We start from the raw sequence: 24,084 nt of genomic DNA on the forward strand, positions 1-24,084 counted from the left end.
AGGCATCAATATCAACATGGTGGATGCCTTATCTCACCTCCAGCAGGAAAGGTTCTGCAGCCTGGCACCTGAAGACAAGCGGTACCCAGACCCATTTCCCAAGGAGCTCTGGGAACTTGGGAATCTATCATAATACAGGGGGTATTCCATTAATAAGCAGATGTTGTACTCAGAGCAAGTCATGTGGAAATTGGTACTAGTCTGCCTATCAGCCAGTATAACATTTTCTACTCGCCATGAAGTAGGCATCAATATCAACATTGTGGATGCCTTCTCTCACCTCCAGGAGGAAAGGCTCTGCAGCCTGGCACCTGAAGCCAAGCGTTACCCAGGCCCATTTTCCAAGCAGCTCTGGGAACTTGGGAATCTACCATAATACAGGGGGTATTCCACTCAGTCATATGCAGCAGCTTCCACTGCCTTTTTGGCTTTCTCCACTGCTGTTGGGTGTCCGGATGCCTGGTCAGTCTCATCAGGGATAATTCTACAATACATTGCCCAGTTGCATGAATAAGGCCTTTACCGTTTTCGCACACAGCTTACCTCGCAGTCACAATCCTGTTCCCTCCGCAGCGTCCGGTCGGATTTCCCACCATCTGCGCCGGAGTTACAGGAAGTGCCGCAGCTTCTGCATAGCAAACGTAAACTGGGTTTTAGCAGTTTACGTTTGCTATGCAAAAGCCACGGCATTTCCTGTAACTCCGGCACAGATGGTGCGAAATCCGACCGGACGCTGCAGAGGGAACAGGATTGTGACTGCAAGGTTAGCTGTGTGCGAAAACGGTCCTTGTGTCCAGATCCTTCCAAGGGTATATCACCACCATTTCATTATTTAGCAAGACCCATGGGTTCTCTGACCCATGCAAATGCCTCCCAGGGGGCATTTCACCCCATCCTTTCTGCTGGACCAGCTACCTCAGGCTCCCTGGCACAGCTCATTTAAAACAGTGGCACAAAGGAGCCCAAGCCAGCTGAGTCACCAGAGAAACTGAACAGCACTGAAGAGCCGAACTGAAAAGGCTGAAGTTTGGTAACTGTCTTCCATGAACATTGCTTCCTGAACCCCAAAGTGACCAAAGTTCAGACCAAATTTTGGCTCGTGAGCCAGTTCGTAACCATCCTTAATTATCATTCTTTGCTCATAGACTCTGGCTCCCCTGAGGTATGCCATTTTAGGCCAAGTTCATAGGGAAACTCACAGTAATGACTAGAATCTCAAGGCAGCATTTTACATAAACACTGTGATTACTCCTTTTCCAGTTCAGTTTTTTTTAAAAGTTTTTAGTAAACTACCAGTTAACAAAGACCCGTGGCGCAAAGTGGTAAAGCAGCAATATTGCAGTACTGTGGTCTGAACTCTCTGCTCACGACCTGAGTTTGATTCCAGTGGAAGCGGGATTCAGGTAGCCGGCTTGAGGTTGACTCAGCCTTCCATCCTTCTGAGGTCAGTAAAATGAGTACCCAGCTTGCTGGGGGGGAAGTGTAAAAGACTGGGGAAGGCAATTGCAAACCACCCCATAAAAAGACTGCTGTGAAAACATTGTGAAAGCAATGTCACCCCAGAGTCGGAAACGACTGGTGCTTGCACAGGGGACCTTTCCTTTCAAAGTGTATATGATATAAATGCTGAAAGATTCCCTTTGAAATTTTAAGCAGATGTTTGCTGTGTAATTATTCATCTGTTTGCAACTTGCAGTTTTACAGTGAAGGGTGTAGAATGGTGGGATCAATTTAGGATTGCATTCTTTGTTCAATTAGCTACAACTGTTTAAAGCAAATAGAAAAGAAATAGGAAAATGAAATACTTTGCTTGAACAGTTTTTGGAGTGAAATATTTTGTGTAAGCTTGACCTCCAACTGTGATCATTTGATCTGGAATTCTTTCTGAGAATCTTTCTTTGGTACATATAAAATTAAACTTGACACAAACAAATGTGCTTGGGCCAAAACCATTTCTTGCAACTGCGGAAAGAGATTTTTGTTTCCAATCCCATATACCCGGTGAAGTAACTCTGAGTTTCCATTCTGCAATTACAAACTATGAGAATGGCAACTTTTAAAACGAAGTGTCAAATATTGCTTTATCAAACTCACTAATGTGTTCTTCCATTTTACTGTTTAGTGTAGAACATGACTTCAGACAGCAAGAAGGCAGGTTTCACCAAGTTCTGAAAACACTGGATCAAGTGGAACAATGTCCTACTGTAATTTCTCTACAGAGACAACCATCTGACCACCACCCAGCCCCTGAGAAACAAGAACTGAGAAGAAAGACGAAGAAAAAGAAATGCTTCTGGTGGATTTGAAAAGAACTGGCATAGAACTCTCAAATGCTATATTTGAGAGAGGGAATGGTATCAGTGGTCAAGAAGCTGGCAATTTTTAACGAATAAAAAGCTCGGGCTTGACATTCAAGACTGTCAGAACAAGCTATTAAAGAAATCCAGCAATATATTTCCTGATGTTTTCCAGCCTTTGCAGTTCATATTTTAAGATGCTAATATTTTGAAATTTATTTATTAAATGTTTAAAACTTGATCTTTCTGAATAAAATTGTTCAAGATTAATAGATCAAGCTAGGATTGGAGTATTGCTCTCTATGACTGTTCTCTATGACTGTTCAGATGTAACACCAAGCCACAGTGACCCCGTATACATGACCCCTCTACATGTTAACAAAACAGGCAGCAAGGGTGATAGGGCACTAATACGCTGCTGCTGTGCACATGAACCAGTGATCACATAAAAGCAGGAAGCAGGACCAGTGTGCTCATGCCTGCTTTCACCTCACTGCACACACAGTCCTTCCCCATGATCTGTGATGTTCGGAAAGCAGCATCCATCATAACAGGGAGGCAGTGTATGTCTGGACACTTCATGCATGTATTTGCACCAAGCAGACAACCAGACAATTACATGGAGGTGGAAGGGAAAGGAGATTGTGAGCTGCTCTGAGACTTTTCGGAGTGGAGGGCGGGATATAAATCCAATATCTTCATCTACCTCACAGGGTGTCTGTTGTGGGGGAGGAAGGTAAAGGAGATTGTGAGCCGCTCTGAGACTCTGAGTGGAGGGCGGGATATAAATCCAATATCTTCATCTACCTCACAGGGTGTCTGTTGTGGGGGAGGAAGGGAAAGGAGATTGTGAGCCACTCTGAGACTCTTCGGAGTGGAGGGCAGGATATAAATCCAATATCTTCATCTACCTCACAGGGTGTCTGTTGGGGGGAGGAAGGTAAAGGAGATTGTGAGCCGCTCTGAGACTCTTCGGAGTGGAGGGCGGGATATAAATCCAATATCTTCTTCTTCTTAATTCTGATGCAATACCAACTATAGTTTGCCACAAATCCAAATGCAAGCACCTACCTGTCTGGCTTGCATCCTGCTTACCAGTCACAATCAAGAAGTAAATTGTTTGGTGATCTGTTTGGATCTGTCTGTTTCACATGATTATACTGCATTCTCATGTATGTTAAAAAATATAGCACCAACCTCAATCTGAACAGCTTGCCACAATCACCATAAAAAACAAACCAACCTGAATTTGCTACAATGACACCATTGTAATATCTCTACTATTGAACAATATTCCCAGTGGTATGTTGTTGCAGTCCTAATATGCTCAAACTGAAACAAAAATTATAGAGGAATACTTCTATCAGTATGCAGAGGGAGAAGCTCAGTAGCACAATGTACAGTGGTTAACACAATAGCTGCCTCTCTCTTGCCCCTGTCTGCCACAGCATCAAATTTAAATAGCACATAGCTGAAAGGACAGCATGGATTGAGATTTACTATTTAAGTGTTTCTGTGTGCCTCTGGTGTCTGTTTGTTATGATCAATAATCTGCTTCTCCCCCTTTTTAATGTTGGCAGAAGTAACCTTCCATAGCTATTTTTCAGTTTTAGCTGATTAGCGCTATCGTACCACTAGAACTATTGCCTAATGGTTGAAGGAGCACAATGAAGTAATAAAGTCCATCTTGTTTTTTTAAAAACATAACTGAATCATACCAAAACTGTAAGGACCAAAGCTGCAGTGACCTAATCCTGTAGATTAATCAGCTATTGAGTGAGTTTAAAGCTACTCAGCACAAACTTGACTTGTTTTTAATAGCTTCATTTAAATATTGATAAATTGCGTTGTTTTGAAAAAAAAAATGTTATGGTATTGTTTTTACTCGTGAGCTACTTCAAGCAGGTTTTGAAGAGGTGGCGGATAAATTCACTTAAGGAACAAATAACTTCAACAATAACCATTAATGTGATTCCAGTCAGGAGCTCACCTCGCATCTGTCTGAGGTAAGTTTTCTGAGCAATCATGTTCCCAGCATTCCCGTATCTAATTATCTCCCGGCGTATAAAAGGAGGAAGAATGGAGACGAAGGATTGCATGAAGTTCCTTCCAGGCTCATTTTTCAATGAAAACTATGGATTGGTGTTAAGTTTGAGGCATGCCACTAAGCAGGCCTTTTTCTGAGAGAAAAAACCCAGCAGGAACTCATGTGTGTACTAAGCCACAACCCCTGAAACCAAGCCAGCCAGAACTTGTTCCTGTGCATTCCTGCTCAAAAAAAGCCCTGCCACTAAGATATCTTTATTTAGCAACCCTTTCAGTTGAATAAAATTTAAATTTAAATTACCATGTTACTTTTGCTTCAGAATTTTGAAAGCTGCCAGATTTTACTCACGTTTCTCTAATGATCTATTTTCTAGGACCTCCGCTCTGATCATACCAAACGGTGTCGAACATTCTTTGCATTGCACAAAGGTGCCCCCTTTAAAAAAAAATTAGTAGCCAGCATACATGTCCACATATAAAACTGGATTAAAGGTTGAGAAACCTTATCTTCAATGAGATGGATCACATTTTTCCAGTGAAGCTTTAGCTGTTTTATTAGAGGGGGAAACAGTTCTACAAAACACCCATGACATTAGATTGCATTTTAATTCATGACACACTTTTTTATTCGCACTGTTACTAGTTTTGAACAAGAAAAAAGAATGAATTCTGAAAAATATCTTCTCATAGCTAAACAAAACCCAGAAAATATATTCCCTAGCCAGAAGGATGAATAAGATGCAGAGAAAGGAAATGGGTAAGTCAATGTGACAGGAAAAGGCAGCAATTTTTATAGCATAACATTAAGACTGAAGTCAGTGGGCTTCAGTAAATCTAAATCTTTCTTTGTAAGTCAGTTCTCATGAAGGGAAGCTTTTCGCCATGTTTTTGGGTCATTCATGTGAGGAATAGGGAAAAAGCATTACACCCCTAGTGTAGAGTCATCACCAACCACACTAAAGCATTTTTCAGTGGCTTCTACAAACAACATGAGTGACCTGTTCAATCTGAATCGGCAGAGGAAATGTCTGATTGTGTGAAGTGCAGAAGGGCTGGGTACACTGCAGTGCTCTTGATACAGTGTGCATCCCCTTATGAGCCACTAGAGAATGGTGTGTTGTTTGTGTAGTTACAGAAGCCTAAATCATGCTACCACACTACCGACGAATGCTAATGATTCAGAAACAAGGCGTATAAAAAATATGCAATTCTCAGCTACTAGTAAAAGATTTGGTATATTTTCCGACTTCATCATCACACATCCCTTTACAAGAACAATAGAGCGTGTTTTTTTTCTAGCTCTCATGCCGCTTTATAGAAACTAATGTTGGAGCCAAGATAGGAGGACGTTTCAGGATCCACAATAAGCTGTATCCAAGGTCATGCTTACTGAAGCCATGAGATGCCAGTTCACATACTTTGACACTCACATGAATGCGGACCCAGGAATCCTAGTCTAGCAGATGATAACCTACACAGAGAGGCAGATCTCTGCATCTAGATTGCTTTGCTGAATTGGGATCTGCTTGTCCTTAAAGTTGTACTGGTTCCAAAGTATACATTGGCACCTACTGCTATGTGAGAGATGGTACATGCTGCATCAGATTCATGCTGAATAATGTCCATGCATGCAGGCCATAGCAGATGTCAACATGCTCAGGTTTTAAACTATTGCCTGTTTGGGGAGGGGGGAGTTAAGAACAAAGGGAGGCCAAGCTTTCCCTCACCATAATGAGTAGGCTCTGTCCACTATCTGTTTAGTAAAGGACAAGTGTTTGGAACACAAGCTACATCAGCAAGATTTTTTTTACACACTCGCAAGCAAGGCATGCATCTTCAATAGTTTGATGGACCTCGTATGTATGTGACTCTAGATGCCTTATTCAACAATATGTAGGCATCAGTATCAGAGAAAGGATGGTGTTCGTATGTAAAAGGATATGCTCCAGATATAACAAATACAGAAATTGACAGAAATAGACATTCACCTTTCAGCATTCGGAGCTATATTACAGTTCTAGATGTTTAAAATGTGTACACTAACCGCAAGGAAATTGTGAACTTCATGCCACACTAAAACCGCCATTGGATTACATTCTAGAGGATTTCCAAATCAAAAGGAACAGATGGGAATATATGTGATACAGCGACAGTTTTCAGGAGCGCTAGTTATATACAGTGAATATAACTAGCACTGCTACAGATCTGAGAGCACACACACAGATTTGAGTGGCCAGATCCTTGGGCATTGAAGGCTTTCGATGTAGTGGAGAGGTAGCCGGGTCCTTGAAGTGCGAGGCATCGAGACTTCCTGGAATGAGTGCTCCTCAAGAAGATTAGTTCACTGACCTTGAAGTCGCAAGGATCCCAAGGATTCGGTGTCAAGGATGTTTTCCGGTAGGGATTCATGGACTGATGGAGATCTACATTGGATGTGGACAACCTTGTCGACCTCGTCAGTTATGACATTGATGGGAGTCGAGAGCACCACCAGAACAGTCGGTGCCATCGACATTGAAGTTGAGGTGGATGCCGCCGGATGCGAGGTTGAGGTCATGGTCTGGTCAGAGGGCCTCAAGTCCAAGGACTGATGATCAATCTTCGGCTTCAATTTCAAGGGTGCCGAATCCGAGGGGTGTTTGGAGGACGATTCCAATTGATGTTTTTTCTTGGAATCGTCGGACTTCTTGGGGTGCTTTCTGGACTTATGCTTACTGGGAGCCGATGCCACAGAAGCTGCCGGTCAAGCCATGTCCCTTTGCAGAGTTAGGGAAAGTAGCAAAGTCTGGGATCCAGAAGCATGGGACATTACAGGCCGCAACGATGACTCTAAAAGGTGGCTTTTAAGTCTGGCCGCAAGATTTTTTTCTGGCCTGTTTCCCAAACTGGCTACAATGAGCACAGGTATCGTTCTGTGGGTCTCCCCCAGACAAAATAGGCACAAGGAGTGTCCGTCGGTCGAGGGAAGTTTGGTCCCACACCGGGTACACTTTTTGAAAGTTGTTTTGGAGTCCTTCCCTTCCATACGCCCCGGAGGGGGGGGGAGGAAATAGTAAAAAAGATAAAGTCTTTTTTTTTTAACAATACCAGTCGGCGAAGTAGTAGAAGAAGAAGAACAGTTGAAAAATGGAGAAAATCACAATGAAGTTGAGGAGACACAACGAGGTAAGTGTATCCCGAACGGCGGTTAAGAAGAAACTGGGTGGATGGAGACTTCCGGGGAAGGAAAATGCGAGCTGAGCTGTCTCTCGTAACGGGAGCAGGCTGAAAGTTTTGTTCGGGGTAGTGGAGGGCAAACCAAAGCCCACTGCCTACCTTTCTCAGTGAGAGAAAGGTCCAAGACTTGCACAGAAACTTTGGAAAGAGATTTACCTTGGCTGAAAAGAAGCCCTGTAGGGGGTTTCTTTGAGGCTTTGAGGAGTCTCGGGAAGTTTGCATAGTCAGCGTCTGCAAGACTTTTCAGAGTCATTGATTTGACATAAGCTCGTCAGGATCCTAACCTTCTGGGACATTTCTAAACAACTAAAGCTTTGGAAGACCAGTGGAACTTGGATAACTGGAGAAAAAGGTACAGAAGCTCTCTTTTCACTCCGGAGCTATTTATAGACTAAAGGGACATATTAAAGGTGGGAAAAAGGAAAAAAATATAAAGCTTGCAAGTAAAAGAAGGAAATGGTGAAGTTTGGACTGTTTTAATATAAAGGACAGTGTTAAAAACTGTTAAAAACTGAAAAGAGATCATTGTTTAGTCTACTTGCATTTTTTTGAAAAGAAAACAGCCACGTCGCACTGGAATATACTGGAACGGACCTGCAACGCTTCTGAGCAAGACAGGAAGTGCGTCAAGTATCGTGAGATTTCCATGAGAGTTGATGGTGACAGAGACAGGAAGCAGTAAAGAAAAAAGCCTACTCTATACCATAGAGAAACATCGGCAGCCATTGCTGGGAGGTCCAATTTAAAACATTGTTTTTAAAAAGATTTGAGACTTTAAAAATTGACAGAATCAACTAGAAAAAGGGTAAGAAGAAAAGAACTATTGACTATATTATTGGTGGGCTCCTGGGGTGATCTTAAAAGGAAAAAAAAAATTTTTAAAGGAGAAAAAATCGCGGCCGCCATTTTGGAATTTTTGAAGACTTTTTTGATAAATATCTCGGCTTTGGAGGCTCAGAAATCAGCAAAATTGGGCTTGCTGGAAAGGGCAAGCCCTACTCTATTGAACCTGACTGTCAGATTTCAGATTGGTGAGGTCAAAAATTTCGTCATTTTTTAAAGGGAAAAAAAATCTTAAAAATTTATATCTGGGCCTGGGAAGCTCAGAAGAAAACAGAATAAAGTTTAACTAAGAGAGAAAATTTAGACCTTTTGAACTTGGTAGTCAAACTTGTAATTTGTGAAATGGAAATTTTTGGTATTTTTATTTTTATCCCTTTGCTCTTTGCTTAAATGTCTGAGCCCAGGCAGCCCCGAACAAGGGCCCTTACATTAGAAAAAATGCAGGACCAAATGGAGGCTATGGAAGCCAGAATTATGAAAGGAGTTAAGAAAATGATGAAAGAAATGAAGGAAGAACTTGTCACAGTGATTAAAAAAGAAGTGGATGAGCTCAAAAACCAAATTGGGGAAACAGCTAAGAAAGTGCAGGAGGTGGAAGAGAAAGTCAAAATACATGATACCACCTTGCTGAAAGTTCAAGAAAAAGTAATGATCCACGACTGCAAATTAATGGAAAATCAGATACGCTTGAGAGGAGTACCTGAGGAAGAGAATGATGATCTGAAAGGATATATAATAAACATAATTGCAGAATTCTTAGATGAAGACCCTGATAAGACCAAAAGCATGTACGATCACATGTATAGAGTTAACTCGCTTTATGCCAAAAAAAACAACTTACCAAGAGATGTTGTTGTAAGATTTATGACAAAGGAAATGGTGGGAAAGATCATGAAGAAAAATTTTGAAGAGTCATTGATAGCAAGAGGTAGCAGAGTGAGAATTATGAAGGAGCTACCTAAACAAGTGATAAACGACAGGAGAACATACAAAAAGTTGACAGAAAAATTGAAAGACAATGGCACAAGGTACAGATGGATAATCCCTGAGGGTTTGAGCTTTGAACTTCAGGGGAAGAGAGTCACAATTACAAATGCCCGAGAGTTGAGGAGATTTTTTGAAGAAAATAAAGAATTTGCACCATGATGGATTACAAATTATTGTCTTGGAATGTTAATGGACTAAATTCACCACAAAAAAGAAGGGCAACTTTTCATTGGATCAAGAAGCAAAATTGTAATATAATCTGTTTGCAAGAAGTTCACATCAAACAAAAGGATTATAAATTTTTATGGAACAAGCAACTGGGAAGGGAATTTTTTTCGTTAGCTGAACAGAAAAAAAGGGGAGTAGTTTTTTATATCAAACAAGATCTGGAGCCAAAATTGGTGTTTAAAGACAAAGATGGAAGATTTGTAGCAGTGGAAATAACATCAAATGGGGAAAAAACGCTGCTATTGGGACTATATGCACCTAATGGTGCAAAAGATGCTTTTTTTAAAGACATTATACAACAGTTAGATGAGTTGACCTACGATCAAATACTCTTAATGGGAAATTTTAATGGAACAGTTGAGAACTCACTGGATAGATCCGGAGGGAAAAAAATGGTGGGAAAGAAGGGAAATTGCCAAAGTCTTTTTTTGAATTAGTTAAACAAGAAAATTTGGAAGACATATGGAGAAAGTTCAATCCTGAAGTGCGGGACTATACTTTTTTTTCTGCAAGACATAAGACTTTTTCTAGAATTGACATGCTGTGGGGAACCAGAGATTTAGGCCTTACAACAAGGAAGATAGAGATTTTACCTAAAATTGGAGCTGACCATAGCCCAATAATGTGGATTACAAAATTGTCCAAAAGACTGAGAAGATGGAGACTGAATGAAGATTTGCTACAGAACAAAGAAACAGTGACTTTCCTAGGAAAAGAAACTAAGGAATTTTTCCAAGTGAATGACAAAGAAGATATTGACTTCCAGTCGGTCTGGGATGCTTATAAAGCAGTAATGAGAGGGTTGTTGATTACTCTGAACAATAAAGATAAAAGGAAAAAAGAAAAACAACTATTGGACATTCAAAATGAAATAAAGAAAAAAGAAGGAGAGTTGAGGAAAAGACCAGGGAAAAAGAAAATTCTAAGGGAAATTTCAATATTGCAAACTCAATTAAGACATTTGTTAAATAAAGAAGTGGAATGGAATCTGAAAAGGCTTCAGCAGAAATCGTTTGAAGGAGCAAATAAGACGGGGAAATATTTGGCGTGGCAACTGAAGAAAAAGAGGGAAAATAAAATAATTAGTAGAATTGTGATAGAGGAAAGAGACGTAGTTACTCAAGAGGGAATAAAAAGAGAATTTTTTAAGTATTATGCCAAGTTGTTTAAAGGTGCTGAAGTAAAGAGAGAAAAGATAGATGAATATCTACAGAAAATAAAAATTGAGCCCTTAACTGAAAATATGAGAAAAGTTTTGAATGACCCAATTGAAAAAAATAAAAATTGAAGCAGCAATCAACGTGATGAAAAATGATAAAGCTCCCGGGCCAGATGGTTATACAGCTAAATACTTTAAAATTTTTAAAGATGAATTAACACCAAAATTACAGAAGCTGATGAATGTAATAAGAACCAAAGGGAAGGTACCAAACACATGGAAAGAAGCCGTTATTTCTTTGATACCCAAAGAAGAAAGAGACGTTACAAATGTGAAAAATTACAGACCAATTTCACTTTTGAACAATGATTATAAAATATTTACAAGAATTCTGGCGGAACGACTTAAGCAATATCTGATAAATTTTATAAAGGAGGATCAAGCTGGTTTTCTTCCCAAAAGACAAATAAGAGACAATATTAGAACTGTTGTAAATATTGTAGAATATTATGAAAGACATCCAGAAAAAGAAGTAGCATTATTCTTTGCGGATGCAGAGAAAGCATTTGATAATTTAAACTGGGACTTTATGTTTGCAGTGATGGAAAAAATGGAGCTTGGAGAAAGTTTTATAAGAATGATAAAGGCAATATATTCTGAACAAAGGGCAAGGTTGTGCATTAACGCAGATCTTACAGACGAAATGAAAATCAGTAAAGGTACTAGACAAGGCTGCCCGCTTTTGCCATTGTTGTTTATAATGACTCTTGAAATTTTATTGATGCAGATTCAAGAAGAAAAAGATCTAGAAGGGTTACAAATAAAAGGATATACCTACAAATACAGAGCATTTGCTGATGATATAATGTTTATAAATGAAAATCCCTTACAAGTTACACCTTTGTTATTAACGAGAATACAAGAGTTTGGGGAGTTGGCGGGATTTTATATAAATAAAGAAAAATCAAAAATTTTATGTAAGAATATGCAGAAAAATAGACAACAAGAATTACAAAGACTAACAGGTTGTGAAGTTGCCTCTAAGGTAAAATACCTAGGGGTAGAGATAACAATGAAAAATATTGATTTGTTCAGGAACAATTATGAAAAACTATGGCGTAAAATAGAAGAAGATATGCTAAAGTGGAACAAGCTCAACTTGTCATTGTTGGGCAGAATAGCTGCAGTAAAAATGAATATCTTACCAAGGATTATGTATTTGTTTCAAACCATCCCTATTGTGAAAGATGCTAAACAGTTTGATAAATGGCGAAGGAAAATTTCGGAATTTGTGTGGGCCGGGAAGAAACCAAGAATTAAAATGAAAGTCTTGACAGATGCAAGAGAGAGAGGTGGATTCCAATTACCAGATTTGAAACTGTATCATGAAGCAATTTGTTTAGTATGGATGAAAGAATGGATAGTGCTGTTAAACAAAAGTGTTGGAAGGCCATGGAAAAAAATTCGGATGGCATGCATACTTGTATTATGGAAAAAAGAAGATGGACGGTCTTTTCTCTCACCATTATATAAGAAGCAGTCTACTAAATGTGTGGATAAAGTATAAGAAATATGGTGATGAGAGGAGACCTTTGTGGATAGTGCCAGCTGAAGTGATAAAGTTAACGGCTAAAACAGTCAAAGAAAAACAGCTATCATACAACCAGTTACTAAAAATACAAAGTGGGAAAATAGAACTGAAAACTGCAGAAGAACTGAGTTATAAATATGATTGGTTTCAAATGCAACAAATAAAAAGCTTGATGGAGAATGATATCAAAGCTGAAGGAATAAGGAAAGAGCAAACAGAAATGGAAAGAGTTCTGCTTGGAGATAATGAGAAATTAATTTCAAAAGTATACAAATTACTTTTACAATGGTCTACAGAAGATGAAGTAGTGAAATCTCAAATGATAAAATGGGCAATTAATGTAAACAAAGAAATAAAGATGGAATCTTGGGAATATTTGTGGAAAAACTCTATGAAACTTGCAACATGTCATAGTATTAAAGAAAACTGTTTTAAGATGATGTATAGATGGTATATGACTCCAAAAAAATTAGCAAAGATGAACAACAAGATGCCAGATAGGTGTTGGAAATGTAAAAAGCACGAAGGCTCTTTCTACCATATGTGGTGGACTTGTGAAAGGGCTAAAATGTTTTGGCAGATGATTTAGCAAGAGATTTCTAAGATTTTGGGATATGAATTCAACAAAGTGGCAGAGATTTTTCTGCTGGGATTACAAATGGGAAAATTTCCAAAAGAAGATAGAACTTTAATATGGTACTTGCTCTCAGCTGCTAGGACATTGTATGCGCAGCTGTGGAAGCAAGAAAAAATACCAGAGAAATGGGATTGGATTACAAAAGTTATGTCATGGAGTGAAATGGACAAATTAACAAGAAAACTAAGAGACTATGATTTGGAACTTTTTAAGTTGGAGTGGAAGAAATTCAGAAGATACGTAGAAAAAGAGTGGAAAATAAAAGGACATTGGACAATCTTTGATGATTAAGATTTTTAAAATAAGAATATAACTTTTGGGTTTTTTTGTTTTTTCTTAATAAGTTAAGGGTACCTTTAATACTTTTTTTTTTTTTTAAGAAACACTGGCGGGGGTCAAATAACGGAGGGAGGGGTGGGGGGAAAGTAAGATATGGGGTAGAAAGATCTTTCTTTTATTTTAAGCTTTTATAAGTTGTAGATATAGTTCTGCTACCATATGTTACTAATAAAATTGTTTATACATAAAGAAGAAACTGGGTGAATGGAGCGCCTTCCCCTTGCTCCAGGCATGCGTAGTGGATGCCTGCTCCCCAGACCGAGAGGGAATGCGCACCAAAATAAATGCCTAGGCTAGCTTTGAATTCTCCGAGGTCGGGTTTGTTCCAGGTGGAAAACCCATGTGTGGGACTGCACAGAGACCACGATGAAGATCTTACTGTTTACGATAGTTGTAGATATGCCACATACACAAAAAAAGGAAAATGAATTCAGCAGTTCTTGTCCTTTACAATCAACTTATTCAGCATTTTCCCCAATTCTAGGGCAAATTTTACAACATCCGATTTAGCCCTAGGATAGAAATGATGCAAACTTTTGTGTTTCAGTGCTTCAAATCTGTTTTTAAACGATCCCCTTATGCTGTACCACTGGAAATTCTAGTATAGTAAACTTGATTTTCAGTTCAGTACAACTACTTGACCACCTGTCTAGAGATATTTGTCACATTTTGATTTATACCTCCTCCACAGCCAGTTAAATTGCCATCTGGATGGAACTGTTTTCATGAAGGTTTTTTTGAACCATGTTTCCTTTGGGGGGGGGGGGTGGGGGGAACGTCTCTGGTAACAGAAAGACTTGCTTGCAAATTATAACATTACTAATGCCACAGGAAAACAGCATGCATAAATATGGACTTAGTGACTGGCATGACAACTAAAATATCTATACAAGAAAGTTTTTAATCCCATATATCAGGGTTATCAAACATGCAGCCTGCAAGATGGATCCAGCCCCCACAGGGCTGTTATCAGGTCTGCAAGAAACTCACTGTTGTCTGCTTTCTTTTCCCTCTCTTGCTTTTTTCTGCATTTCAACTTGCTTTGACAGGTTCTCTCAATTGCACAGGACCTATAGAACAAGAGAACTTGGTTTTCTAGGCTCTCTCAATCACACAGCAGAGCTACTGAGCCAAACCTCTCTTCCTTCTTTTGGCTGAGGTAACTCCCCCTCCTTATCTCTTTTCTTTGCCCAGTTCCCTCAGTCATAGAGAAAAATACAAAGCACCTTTAAGACCAACAAAGTTTTATTCAAGGTATGAGTTTTTTGCCTTCTTACACAGAGAGAGGGGGTTTGTGTGTGTGTATTTTGTTGGGCTTGTTATGCCAGAGCTCTCCTGGGTGCAACTAGGTTTGCCTCCCCTTTATCACCATATTCATGCCCTCATGATCCAATCTTTCTCAGTAAGAAAGCATGTAAACTATTTAGATGAGGAATAACAAGAAGCCAGTGAAGTGGGTTAGGCTGAGTGTGTGTGTCCAGACCAAGTTCACCCAGCCTGTTTACTTTTATTTTTCTTACACATTTTCCTTTGATTTACTTTGATTGATTGGGGATTTTGAACATAGACTTCCCAGACAGTAGGCTGATACTGACCACTATATATGGCTGACTCTCTATTTTTGCACTGCCTTGTAGGAATTGGAGTTATTACTCTGGGGAAGACTACAGTTTTGTAGAGAAACACATAGTCTGCCATGATGCCTTCACATCTTCTTGACCAACACACGAAGCAACTTATCTACAAAAGCTCACAATGCCCAGCCATTTCATGTTTTTTCCCTGGGTCTTAGGCTCAAAGCATTGACCATAAGATTTCTGTAATAAATACCAATAAATCAAAAGTCAGTTTGCAACTTACAGATACACACCTGAACAACACTTGAACAGCATACTCAAGATTGCTACAGCACAGACATTGTCTCCAGGTTTTGATGCAATAATTCAGAGCAAGAGGGTTCAGTTATCAGAGACTATTAAATAAACAAAATGCTGCAAGAGTGCTAATGCTTCAAACATGTTTTATTTTAAGTTTTTAAAAATCTTTAGTTATGTTTGTCTATGTCCTTTATAAAGTTTAGATTTCGGCTACCTGGCATTCATTTCATGAATCACATGGCCCAGCCCAACAAGGTATCATTTATGTTAGATCTGGCTCTCATAACAAATGAGCTCAACACCCCTGTAGATGATATTAGCTGCCACCACTGGGAATTAAATTGGTCCTCCCAAAGTCTTGGCAGTCTAAAAAAAATAAAATTCATGTAATTATCATTAGAAAGAAGTGACCCTTTGGCCTGGGTTTGGGGGGATTAGGAGGATACTGGACAGCAATGCCTGGTCTCAATGAAGGTCCTGTACTACTATCCATAACTCCACTTCACTTTCTGGTTGCTGTCTGTGGGATGTTAGGTAATGGGGCCAGGAGGCTTCCCCCATGGCTATGCCAGTTTTTTAAAGGATGGGCAGAGGTGGTTCAGGTTCATGAAATATCATAAATGCCAATATTTTGCTCGAGTGTGTTGCAATGAATTCCCCATCTTGTCTCATATTCCATTTTGAAAATATAAACCACAAACAAGGAAGTACGCACATTCCTGCCAAAGTCCCCAAAAGTATCCTAGAATTGATTTCACATTATCAAGATATGCTTAAATTTTCTGTGTGTGCAATTTAATTCTCTCTTAATCCACTAACTTTAAATCTCAGAGAGTTATACCAGCAGATTCTTAACTTTGATTACTCTCTAAAATCTGATAACCAGCAGGGGTATATTTTCCCCTTGATACTTTGCAAATTACTGGGTATCTTATGGCATTTCAATGCATAAAATAGGAAGAATCCTACTGCTCAGCTGAGCTTATCTGTCAGCAGTTAAGGCACAATTACCATTAGAATAAAGCAACTAAAATTAACACAATAGGGTTCCTTATTAATTTCCTTGCTACTCAGATCCTTTCAGTTCCATGATAATTGTCCCCCTATCAAAACAATTTATTTTCGAAAGTGTCACAGAACTTGCAAATTTCCTGTATTTGTTTCTTCCCATTGAACCTCACTCAGTTCTGCTGTTTCATGTCCCATGTGAATAACATATGGCTAAACATGATCAAGCATGATTATTGATATAATTATTAACTCTACAGACAGAACAGTAATGTATAGATGTGCATAAGGAATATAAGAACAACTGCCACCTAAAGAAAAGATAAATCACTGAAGGCCTTTTACCAAGCTAATGTTGTCTTTTAAAGTAATGTTCCAGATAGCCCAAATCAGGGTTTTTCTTGTAGAAAAAGCCAAGCAGGAACTCATTTGCATATTAGGCCACGCCCCTTCTGTAATCATTGTTCTACACAGGGCTTTTTATAGAACATATGAAGCTGCCTTATACTGAATCAGACCCTGGGTCCATCAAAGTCAGTCTTGTCTACTCAGACTGTCAGCGGCTCTCCAGGGTCTCAAGCTGAGGTTTTTCACACCTATTTGCCTGGACCCTTTTTTGGAGATGCCATGGATTGAACCTGGGACCTTCTGCTTCCCAAGCAGATGCTGTACCACTGAGCCACCGTCCCTCCCCCAGAAAAAGTCCAGCAAGAACTCATTTGTGTATTAGGCCACACCCTGATACCAAGCCAGCTGGAACTGTGTTCCTGTGCGTTCCTGCTCAAAAAAAGCCCTGGCCTAGGCTAACCTGATCTTGTCAAATCTCAGAAGATAAGCAGAGTTAGTCCTGGTTTATACCTGGATGGGGGACCACCGAAGAAGTCAAAGGTTGCTACAAAGAGGTAGTCAATGGCAAACCACCCCTGTTCATCTCTTGCCTTGGAAACTCAATGGGGGGCACCCATAAGTCAGCTGTGATTTGGTGGGACTTTCCACACACAAATATATATATTACAGGGGGAAGTGCATGCGTATATGCACATATGAACAATCTGAGCAAGCTTCATGGAATTTTAAAAAGGATAGCAACCCAATGTTGCTTTTTAAATGCATTGGTATATTGCTGGCACTACGGAAATATTTATTTATTTACATATTTATACTCCACTTCTCCAGGGCCAGAGGTTGGCTTGTACACAGCCAAGGTGCCTACAGCAAAGTTGGGGACTTCTAAGTATCCTGTGGCAGAGTTGGGGACTCCCTGATGCTGCAGGAGCTGAGCAGGACCTACCCATCACCCTCATACCACCGGCAGCTAACCATTGACTCGCCCAACTCCCTTGGGTGGCAAATAGCAATAGCAACTCAGCACAGGCCCTACCATCTTCTTCCTTGGTCCCAGAGCTTCAGGGATCAGCTGCTGACATCATCTACCTGTGGCAGGACAACAAAGTTGATGCTGGGGAAGAGAAAGCCTCAGAGGCCATTGAGCACGGAGGAACCCAGACATGCTCAAACCTGGGAGGTGCCAGTCAGGAAACCTTGGCTGAAGACCCCCCAGGAACTGGCTGGTGAAAGGAAGGGGTAAAGGAAGAGGGGGGATCAAAGATGGAGCAGAAGACTGCAGGAACTTGCTCAGTTGTAAAACAGAGTTATTCAGCCAGGCCTACAGTTGAGGACAGCTGTCACGTCTCAGGGCGCAAGCAGGAGGGAGTCTGCACCTGCACACGCAGGAGTTCTGGTGGGCTCGCGTCCGTGCCAATGTGGCCCGCTATGCCAGTTCTTGTGAGGTCTGCCGGTGAGCCAAGGATGCAATGGCCAAGCCCCGAGGGGTTTTGCATCCCCTACCTGCAGGACCCTGAAACACCGTCTTCCTGCATTTTATCACCGAGCTCCCCAAGTCCAAGAGGCATATTTCCATCCTGGTGATGGTGAACTCCAGCTTAGGCACCCAGGTGCATTTTTCCTCAGCGTACCATCCCCAAACGGATGGGCAGACCGAAGGCACCAACACCACGCTGGAAAAATACCTGTGTTGTTACACCAGCTACCAGCAGGATGACTGGGCTGCCTTGCCACCCCTGGCTGAGTTTGCCTACAACAACGCCGTACATACGTCCACGCAACAGATCCCATTTGCTGCCACCTATGGGTACCACCCTCGCTTCTTCCCCGCGGTCCTGCCCCCCACAGCAGTCCCTGCTGCTGATGCGCACCTGAATGAACTCCAGACTCTCCAGGACTTGCTCTGAGAGCAGCTTCAACAGGCTAAAGAGGCCTACAAGACAGCAGCCAACCGAAAGCGACAGGTGGGGCCCCCACTGAAGCCCGGGGACCATGTCTGGCTCTCCACCCGTTACCTGCATTGGCCTGACCGGTCTCACAAGCTGGACCCTCGCTTCGCGGGGCCTTACCTGATCACAGACCAAATCAACCCTGTTGCTTTCTGGCTACAGCTGCCAGCCACCCTCCGCATCCACGCGGTCTTCCACCGGTCCCTCCTTGTTCCTGCTACACCATCGGATCTCATCCGACCGCCACCTCCAGCACCACCTCCTCCTGTCCTGGTTGATAATGAAGAGGAATACAAGATCCACCAGCTCCTGGGTTCCCAAATCCACCGCGTGAACCTCCAGTACCTTGTAGACTGGGAAGGCTATGGCTCCGAGGACTGTTCATAGGAACACGCAGACAACCTACATGCCCCTGACCTCGTGCAGCAGTTCCACACAGCCTACCCTGACCGGCCTGACCTGTCTTCGGGGGGAGGGCGGTCCTGCGGGGATGGGGATAGTGTCATGAGCCCTGATGAGGAGGAGCTGGAAGGGTTAACAGACCTGGAAGAGTTGCCAGCCAGTTCCTCAGCTGAACAAACAGCAGCTGGCCCATCAATCACTCTCCAAGCACCAGTGTCAGTTGTTGACGATCAATCTCCTCCAAACTCTCCTTCTCCCATCTCAAGAGTTCGAAGCAGGCTCCGGAAAGAACTTTTAGAGTGAAGACATGAGGCATGTCGATGCTTCAGATCTCTCAGCCCTGAGTTCTAGCAGAGTCACTGCCACCCAGGGAGCAGGCTGATCGAGACTCCCATATAGCTCCCACCTAGGACCTGGTAACCTTGTGGCAGCAACAAGTCTATTCTCTGGCTTGCATCCATGCTCTTTCTTGATCCTGACCTGCTTGATTTCCTTGGCACCCTGACCTTTTGGCTTTTGGACATTGACTTCTGATTCGTTTGTGATTCTGCATTGGTGACTTGGCTCCTCATCCATCTTGTGAAATGAGTGTGAAGGTGGAAGCAATCTGTCACGTCTCAGGGCCCAGTCAGGAGGGAGTCTAAAGCCAGTCTGAAGTCAAAGTTCAAGGAGTCAGTCAGGAGCTGAGTCACCACAGCAAAATCGCAAACCAGAAGCAGAAGTCAGTGTCCAAAGCCAAAAGGTCAGGGTGCCAAGGAATTCAAACCAGTCACGAACTGGAATCAGGAATGGGCGTGGATGCAAGCCAGGGAATCGACTTGTTGCTTCCACGAGGTTGTCAAGTCCTGGGCGTGAGTTATATGGGCTCATCAATCACCCTGCTTCCTGGGTGGCCGTAGTTCCCCTAGTAATCAGGGCTAAGAGATTTGAAGCATTGGCGGGCAGCGCGTCTGTTTTCTGTCAGTGTGTGCGCATTCTTGAGATGGGAGGAGGAGAGCTTGGAGGAGACTGATTGTCAACAGCCGGGGTGGGTGCCTGGAATGTTGAGGGTGTGATTGATGGCCCAGCTGTTGGTTCCTCCTGGTCTGTTAACCCTTCCAGCTCCCCCTCCTCAGGGCTCATGACAACAGCAGTGGCTCACACTGCAGCTCTCATTATGGCCTCCTCTGTGACCAATCCCTGACTCACCCAAAGGAGAGAGTGATGTACAATCTTATGCTGTTGCTAAGTCCTGTTGATTTTATTGTAAACTGAAATTAAATTATTCTGTTTATTTTAACCTATTGTGCACCACCCTGAATAATAATAATAATAATAATAATAATCCTTAATTCTAAATTCTAAACCCCAGGTTTTTAGCTTGGGAGTGCTCCTTAGAAAACCAGGTGGCTGCTGTGGCTCAGAGAGCATTTGTCCAGCGATGACTGTTGCATCATCTTGGTCATTCAGATCTAGCCACCCTGTTCCATACCTTAGGTACATCTAAGATGCGAGCCTTGATAACACATTTGTTTCACACCTTTGCTAAACCAGCGTTCAGAGGTGGTGTCTAAAATTTATTAGGACAGCATTGTGATATTTTAATGGGATTTTTAAAAACCTGCTAATGGAATTGTGTTTGGGAGATCTGATGACCACCTAAAAGGCTTAAGTAGTGTGTACACATTTTATGGCACACAAATATGCAATGTATTATTTCCATTCAACAATCCTTTTCCCACCAGAAATGTTCACAGTTGATGTTAATAATATGTTATACACTGCTTGAAATTTCACACAAACACACAATGAAAAGTAGGCATTAACTCAGTTGGAATCAAGCTGACATCATCGTGATGCCACGAGACAAAAGCAATAGTCTGGTAGCCATGGACACAATAGATAGCCCAAAATAAAAGCATAGGGTTATGTAAATGGAATTAGGGGGAAAATCTGAATACAAACAGCTCTTAAATGTAACAAACAATGTTTCAAAGATCAACACTCTGTTCGTAGCACAGCAGTTTGGGAGTGTTTACACTTACAATCAGATTTGGCAGCCTGATAGCACACTGTCCTTTAAATTACCACACAAATCATTTTCTGTACATGGTGCTCTGAGAGCAGACTACCCAGCCTGCATATGTCAAGACAAGCAAGGGGCGGAGGGTGGGGGAGACATTTTTTTTAAAATGACTCTTCATCTCATCATTTGCTTTGGATATGGAAAATTATCTTCAATAATTTGGCAGTTTCTTACTCTGTAAAACACCTTGATACTGAAGTGAAAAAAAATCCCATTTACATTTCAAATCATGTCCTTTAACATTTGTATTACAAAAAGAATAAGAAAACCTAACAGAACACTGCGCATGGACTTTCATAAGCTTTACACTCACCTGTCTTGTAAAGCTGATCCTGACTTGTTCTGTTCTTATGAGAGACGTTAGCCCTGACCTGGAAATCCCAGACTAGCCCAATCTCATCAGATCTCAGAAGCTAAACAGGGCTGGCCCTGCTCAATATCGGATGTGAGATAGGGTTGTGCAAAAAACCCCCCAAAACTCTATTTTTCCAATTTTGGTCTACTAGGCCTGGAAAATATCAGTATTCTCAAATATTCCTGAATTCCAGTATTGGTATTGTACTGGGATTTAGGTAAATATTTGGGAAACCCAAATTTATTTGGCTCCCTTATGCCCTATGGAGACTATCCCCATAGGGTATAATGGAATTCAGTATAGTGAACTTGTGGAGTCATGCTGCCACTGCGGGGCAACTCAGTGAGTTTAAATGCCTTCTGAGTCCACTCAATGAGTCACGCCATGGAAGCAGCATGACTTGGCAAGTTCAAAAGACATTTAAAGGTTAAAAGTCTTCTGAGTTCAGTCGCTAAGTTGTGCCACAGTGGTGGCACAACTCCATGAGTTCAGAAGGCATTTAAAGTTTAAATGCCTTCTGAACTCATGGAGTTGTGCCACCACTATTTAAAGTTTAAATGCCTTCTGAGTTCACTTGCTGCTCACCAATAAGGTATGTCTGGGGTATTCATTTAGCTCTTCTACTAAGTGCACACTTCTAATGAGAGATTGCCAAAGAAGTCCATGGTCTCTAAGCAGGGTCAGGCAATGGCAAGCATCTCTGAACATCTCTTGCCTTAAAAACCCTACATGTTCACTATCAGCTGTGATTTGATGGGATTTTGCGAACTCTTTACATCTGTTTACAGTATTAAATAATATTAAATATTGTGGGTATAATATTTGTAATATTAAATAAATGCTAAAGGTTACTACATTCTAAGGATTAATATTTAAAGCATAATAAATATAACCAAATTTAATGGCAGAAAGGGAGACACTCTTTTTAAATATTCTTGGCAAAACAAATGAACCAACAGATCCCATGATGCACAAGTGGAAACGTAAACAGACTTAGTACAGTTCCACTTGTACACAATTTTGCGGAACACATACTGCTTTCTTATCTGTGTACCACAGTGCTCAGAAGTTGGTTGGACAAGACCTTGTTCAAGCAAGTGAGGATACAGTGTTTGACTTAACAAGCAGCTATAACGGTATTTTTTTCATGTTTTCACTTACACAAGAGTTCTAACACAACCGGAAATTCTGCGCTGGATCCAATCTAGTGACTAGAATAAAACTGCAATCTTATTCATATCATACTGAGAATAAGTGTCTGTACACATGATAATAATAATAATAATAATAAGTTTTACTTATATCCCGCCCTCCCCGCCGATCATTCTGGACAGTTCTCTCACCTCAGTGTAAATTGTTTATCTGTATTATTCTGGCAAGAAATGTTTTTACAGGTGCAGATATATAGCAGAATCTGCAGTAGAATATGTGGAAACCTAAGCAGAAACTGGTGGAAATGTTATGATTAAACATGGATATCTTTTCCATCTGCAGTATAGCTGATTGGAGCCATCCAAGAAGTGAGTGGGTCACCTAACAGACACAAACCTTGGAATCTGACTCTGTCACAAACTAAAATGCCAGTTCTGCCCCTACAAACACTCAGGCTACAGGAACCAGTAAAATCAGCTATTCCATCTTGGGCTCATCCACTGCCTATGGTACAATAATAATATATGTCACTGTGCAACAACAATGATCTCTAAATAGGAAAAATGGCACATTCCCTACATAAAATTAAATTCAATTAAAAGAATAAACGGACATAAATCTAATATTACAAACTGCAAAACGCCGAAATCCACAGGAGAACATTTCAGTCTTATAGGACAGGGTGTTGCTGATCTAAATGCCAAAACTCTCCTGTGAAATAAAGGGAAAACTCAGTATGGAAGTGCTGAATTACTGGTTGCGATCAGATGGGCTTTTTGGACTGCCATAGCCAGCCCCCACCCCCGGAGTTAATGCGTGCGATCACATATGCACATCTGCTCTCCACAACCTGCTGATCCTTACCTCATCATAGGATGATTCCCATATGCATGAAATAGCCACCTGGAACTTCCCAGTGCAAAGTCCTTGCCGCGCATCTATGGCACGTTTCCAGCCTTGTGACCAGCCTGGGCATGCCATGCATGCGCAGGAGCAGAGTGAACACTCTGTACATGTGTGTCCCATGCCTATCTTGGCCGCTGGGCAGGCACTGTCTGATCACTGCAGCACACTCAACTTGGATCAGTTTTTTTAAGCCGATAGGCCACCGTGGCAACCAACTCATCTGATCCCACCCACTGCCAAACTCACAACGAATGCTATCTCCTCCAGGGCTCAGAAAGGACTTTGAATTTCTTAGTCGATACGGATGTTAGATATTTTAGCAAAATCTGGAATTCCCATCCCATTTCAGATGTTAACTAGGTCAGCAAACTAGTGAAAAGTCTCTTGGCCAGATTTAATTTTTTTTATATTTCATCTTGTACTTGCTGCATTTCACGGCCACTTGACCCTGCTGTTTGTCTGTTTTTCATATTACCTTCACAAAAGGTGAAGAGCAACTGCATCACATCTAAAAAGGTGAGCTCTAGTCCATGAAAGCTTAAGCTGGAATAAAAGCTTGCTACTCTTTAAGGTGCTGCAGAAAGCGGCAATAGGCATTATTAGGCCAGGTGAAGAGGTCTTCGTATTCCTCTCTCTTTCTGCCTGCTCACTGGCAGATGATGGGTTCTGGACTGGAAGTAGC

The 24,084-nt window shown here is 41.3% G+C and overlaps 2 protein-coding genes across 2 annotated transcripts in view; one reads left to right on the forward strand and one right to left on the reverse strand.

The window, feature by feature from the left end:
- INSYN2B (inhibitory synaptic factor family member 2B) overlaps positions 1-2,526 on the forward strand; it is a 45,555-nt gene extending 43,029 nt beyond the window's left edge. The window contains exon 3 of the mRNA XM_060238342.1: positions 2,123-2,526. Coding sequence (XP_060094325.1) covers positions 2,123-2,306 — 184 coding nt within the window. The 3' untranslated portion in view covers positions 2,307-2,526. The remainder of the gene's footprint in view (positions 1-2,122) is intronic.
- Positions 1-24,084, reverse strand: part of DOCK2 (dedicator of cytokinesis 2) — a 536,841-nt gene that overhangs the window by 343,758 nt on the left and 168,999 nt on the right. The window lies entirely within an intron of this gene.

Source organism: Heteronotia binoei, chromosome 5 (genome assembly GCF_032191835.1).
Source record: "Heteronotia binoei isolate CCM8104 ecotype False Entrance Well chromosome 5, APGP_CSIRO_Hbin_v1, whole genome shotgun sequence".
Taxonomy (NCBI): Eukaryota; Metazoa; Chordata; class Lepidosauria; order Squamata; family Gekkonidae; genus Heteronotia; species Heteronotia binoei.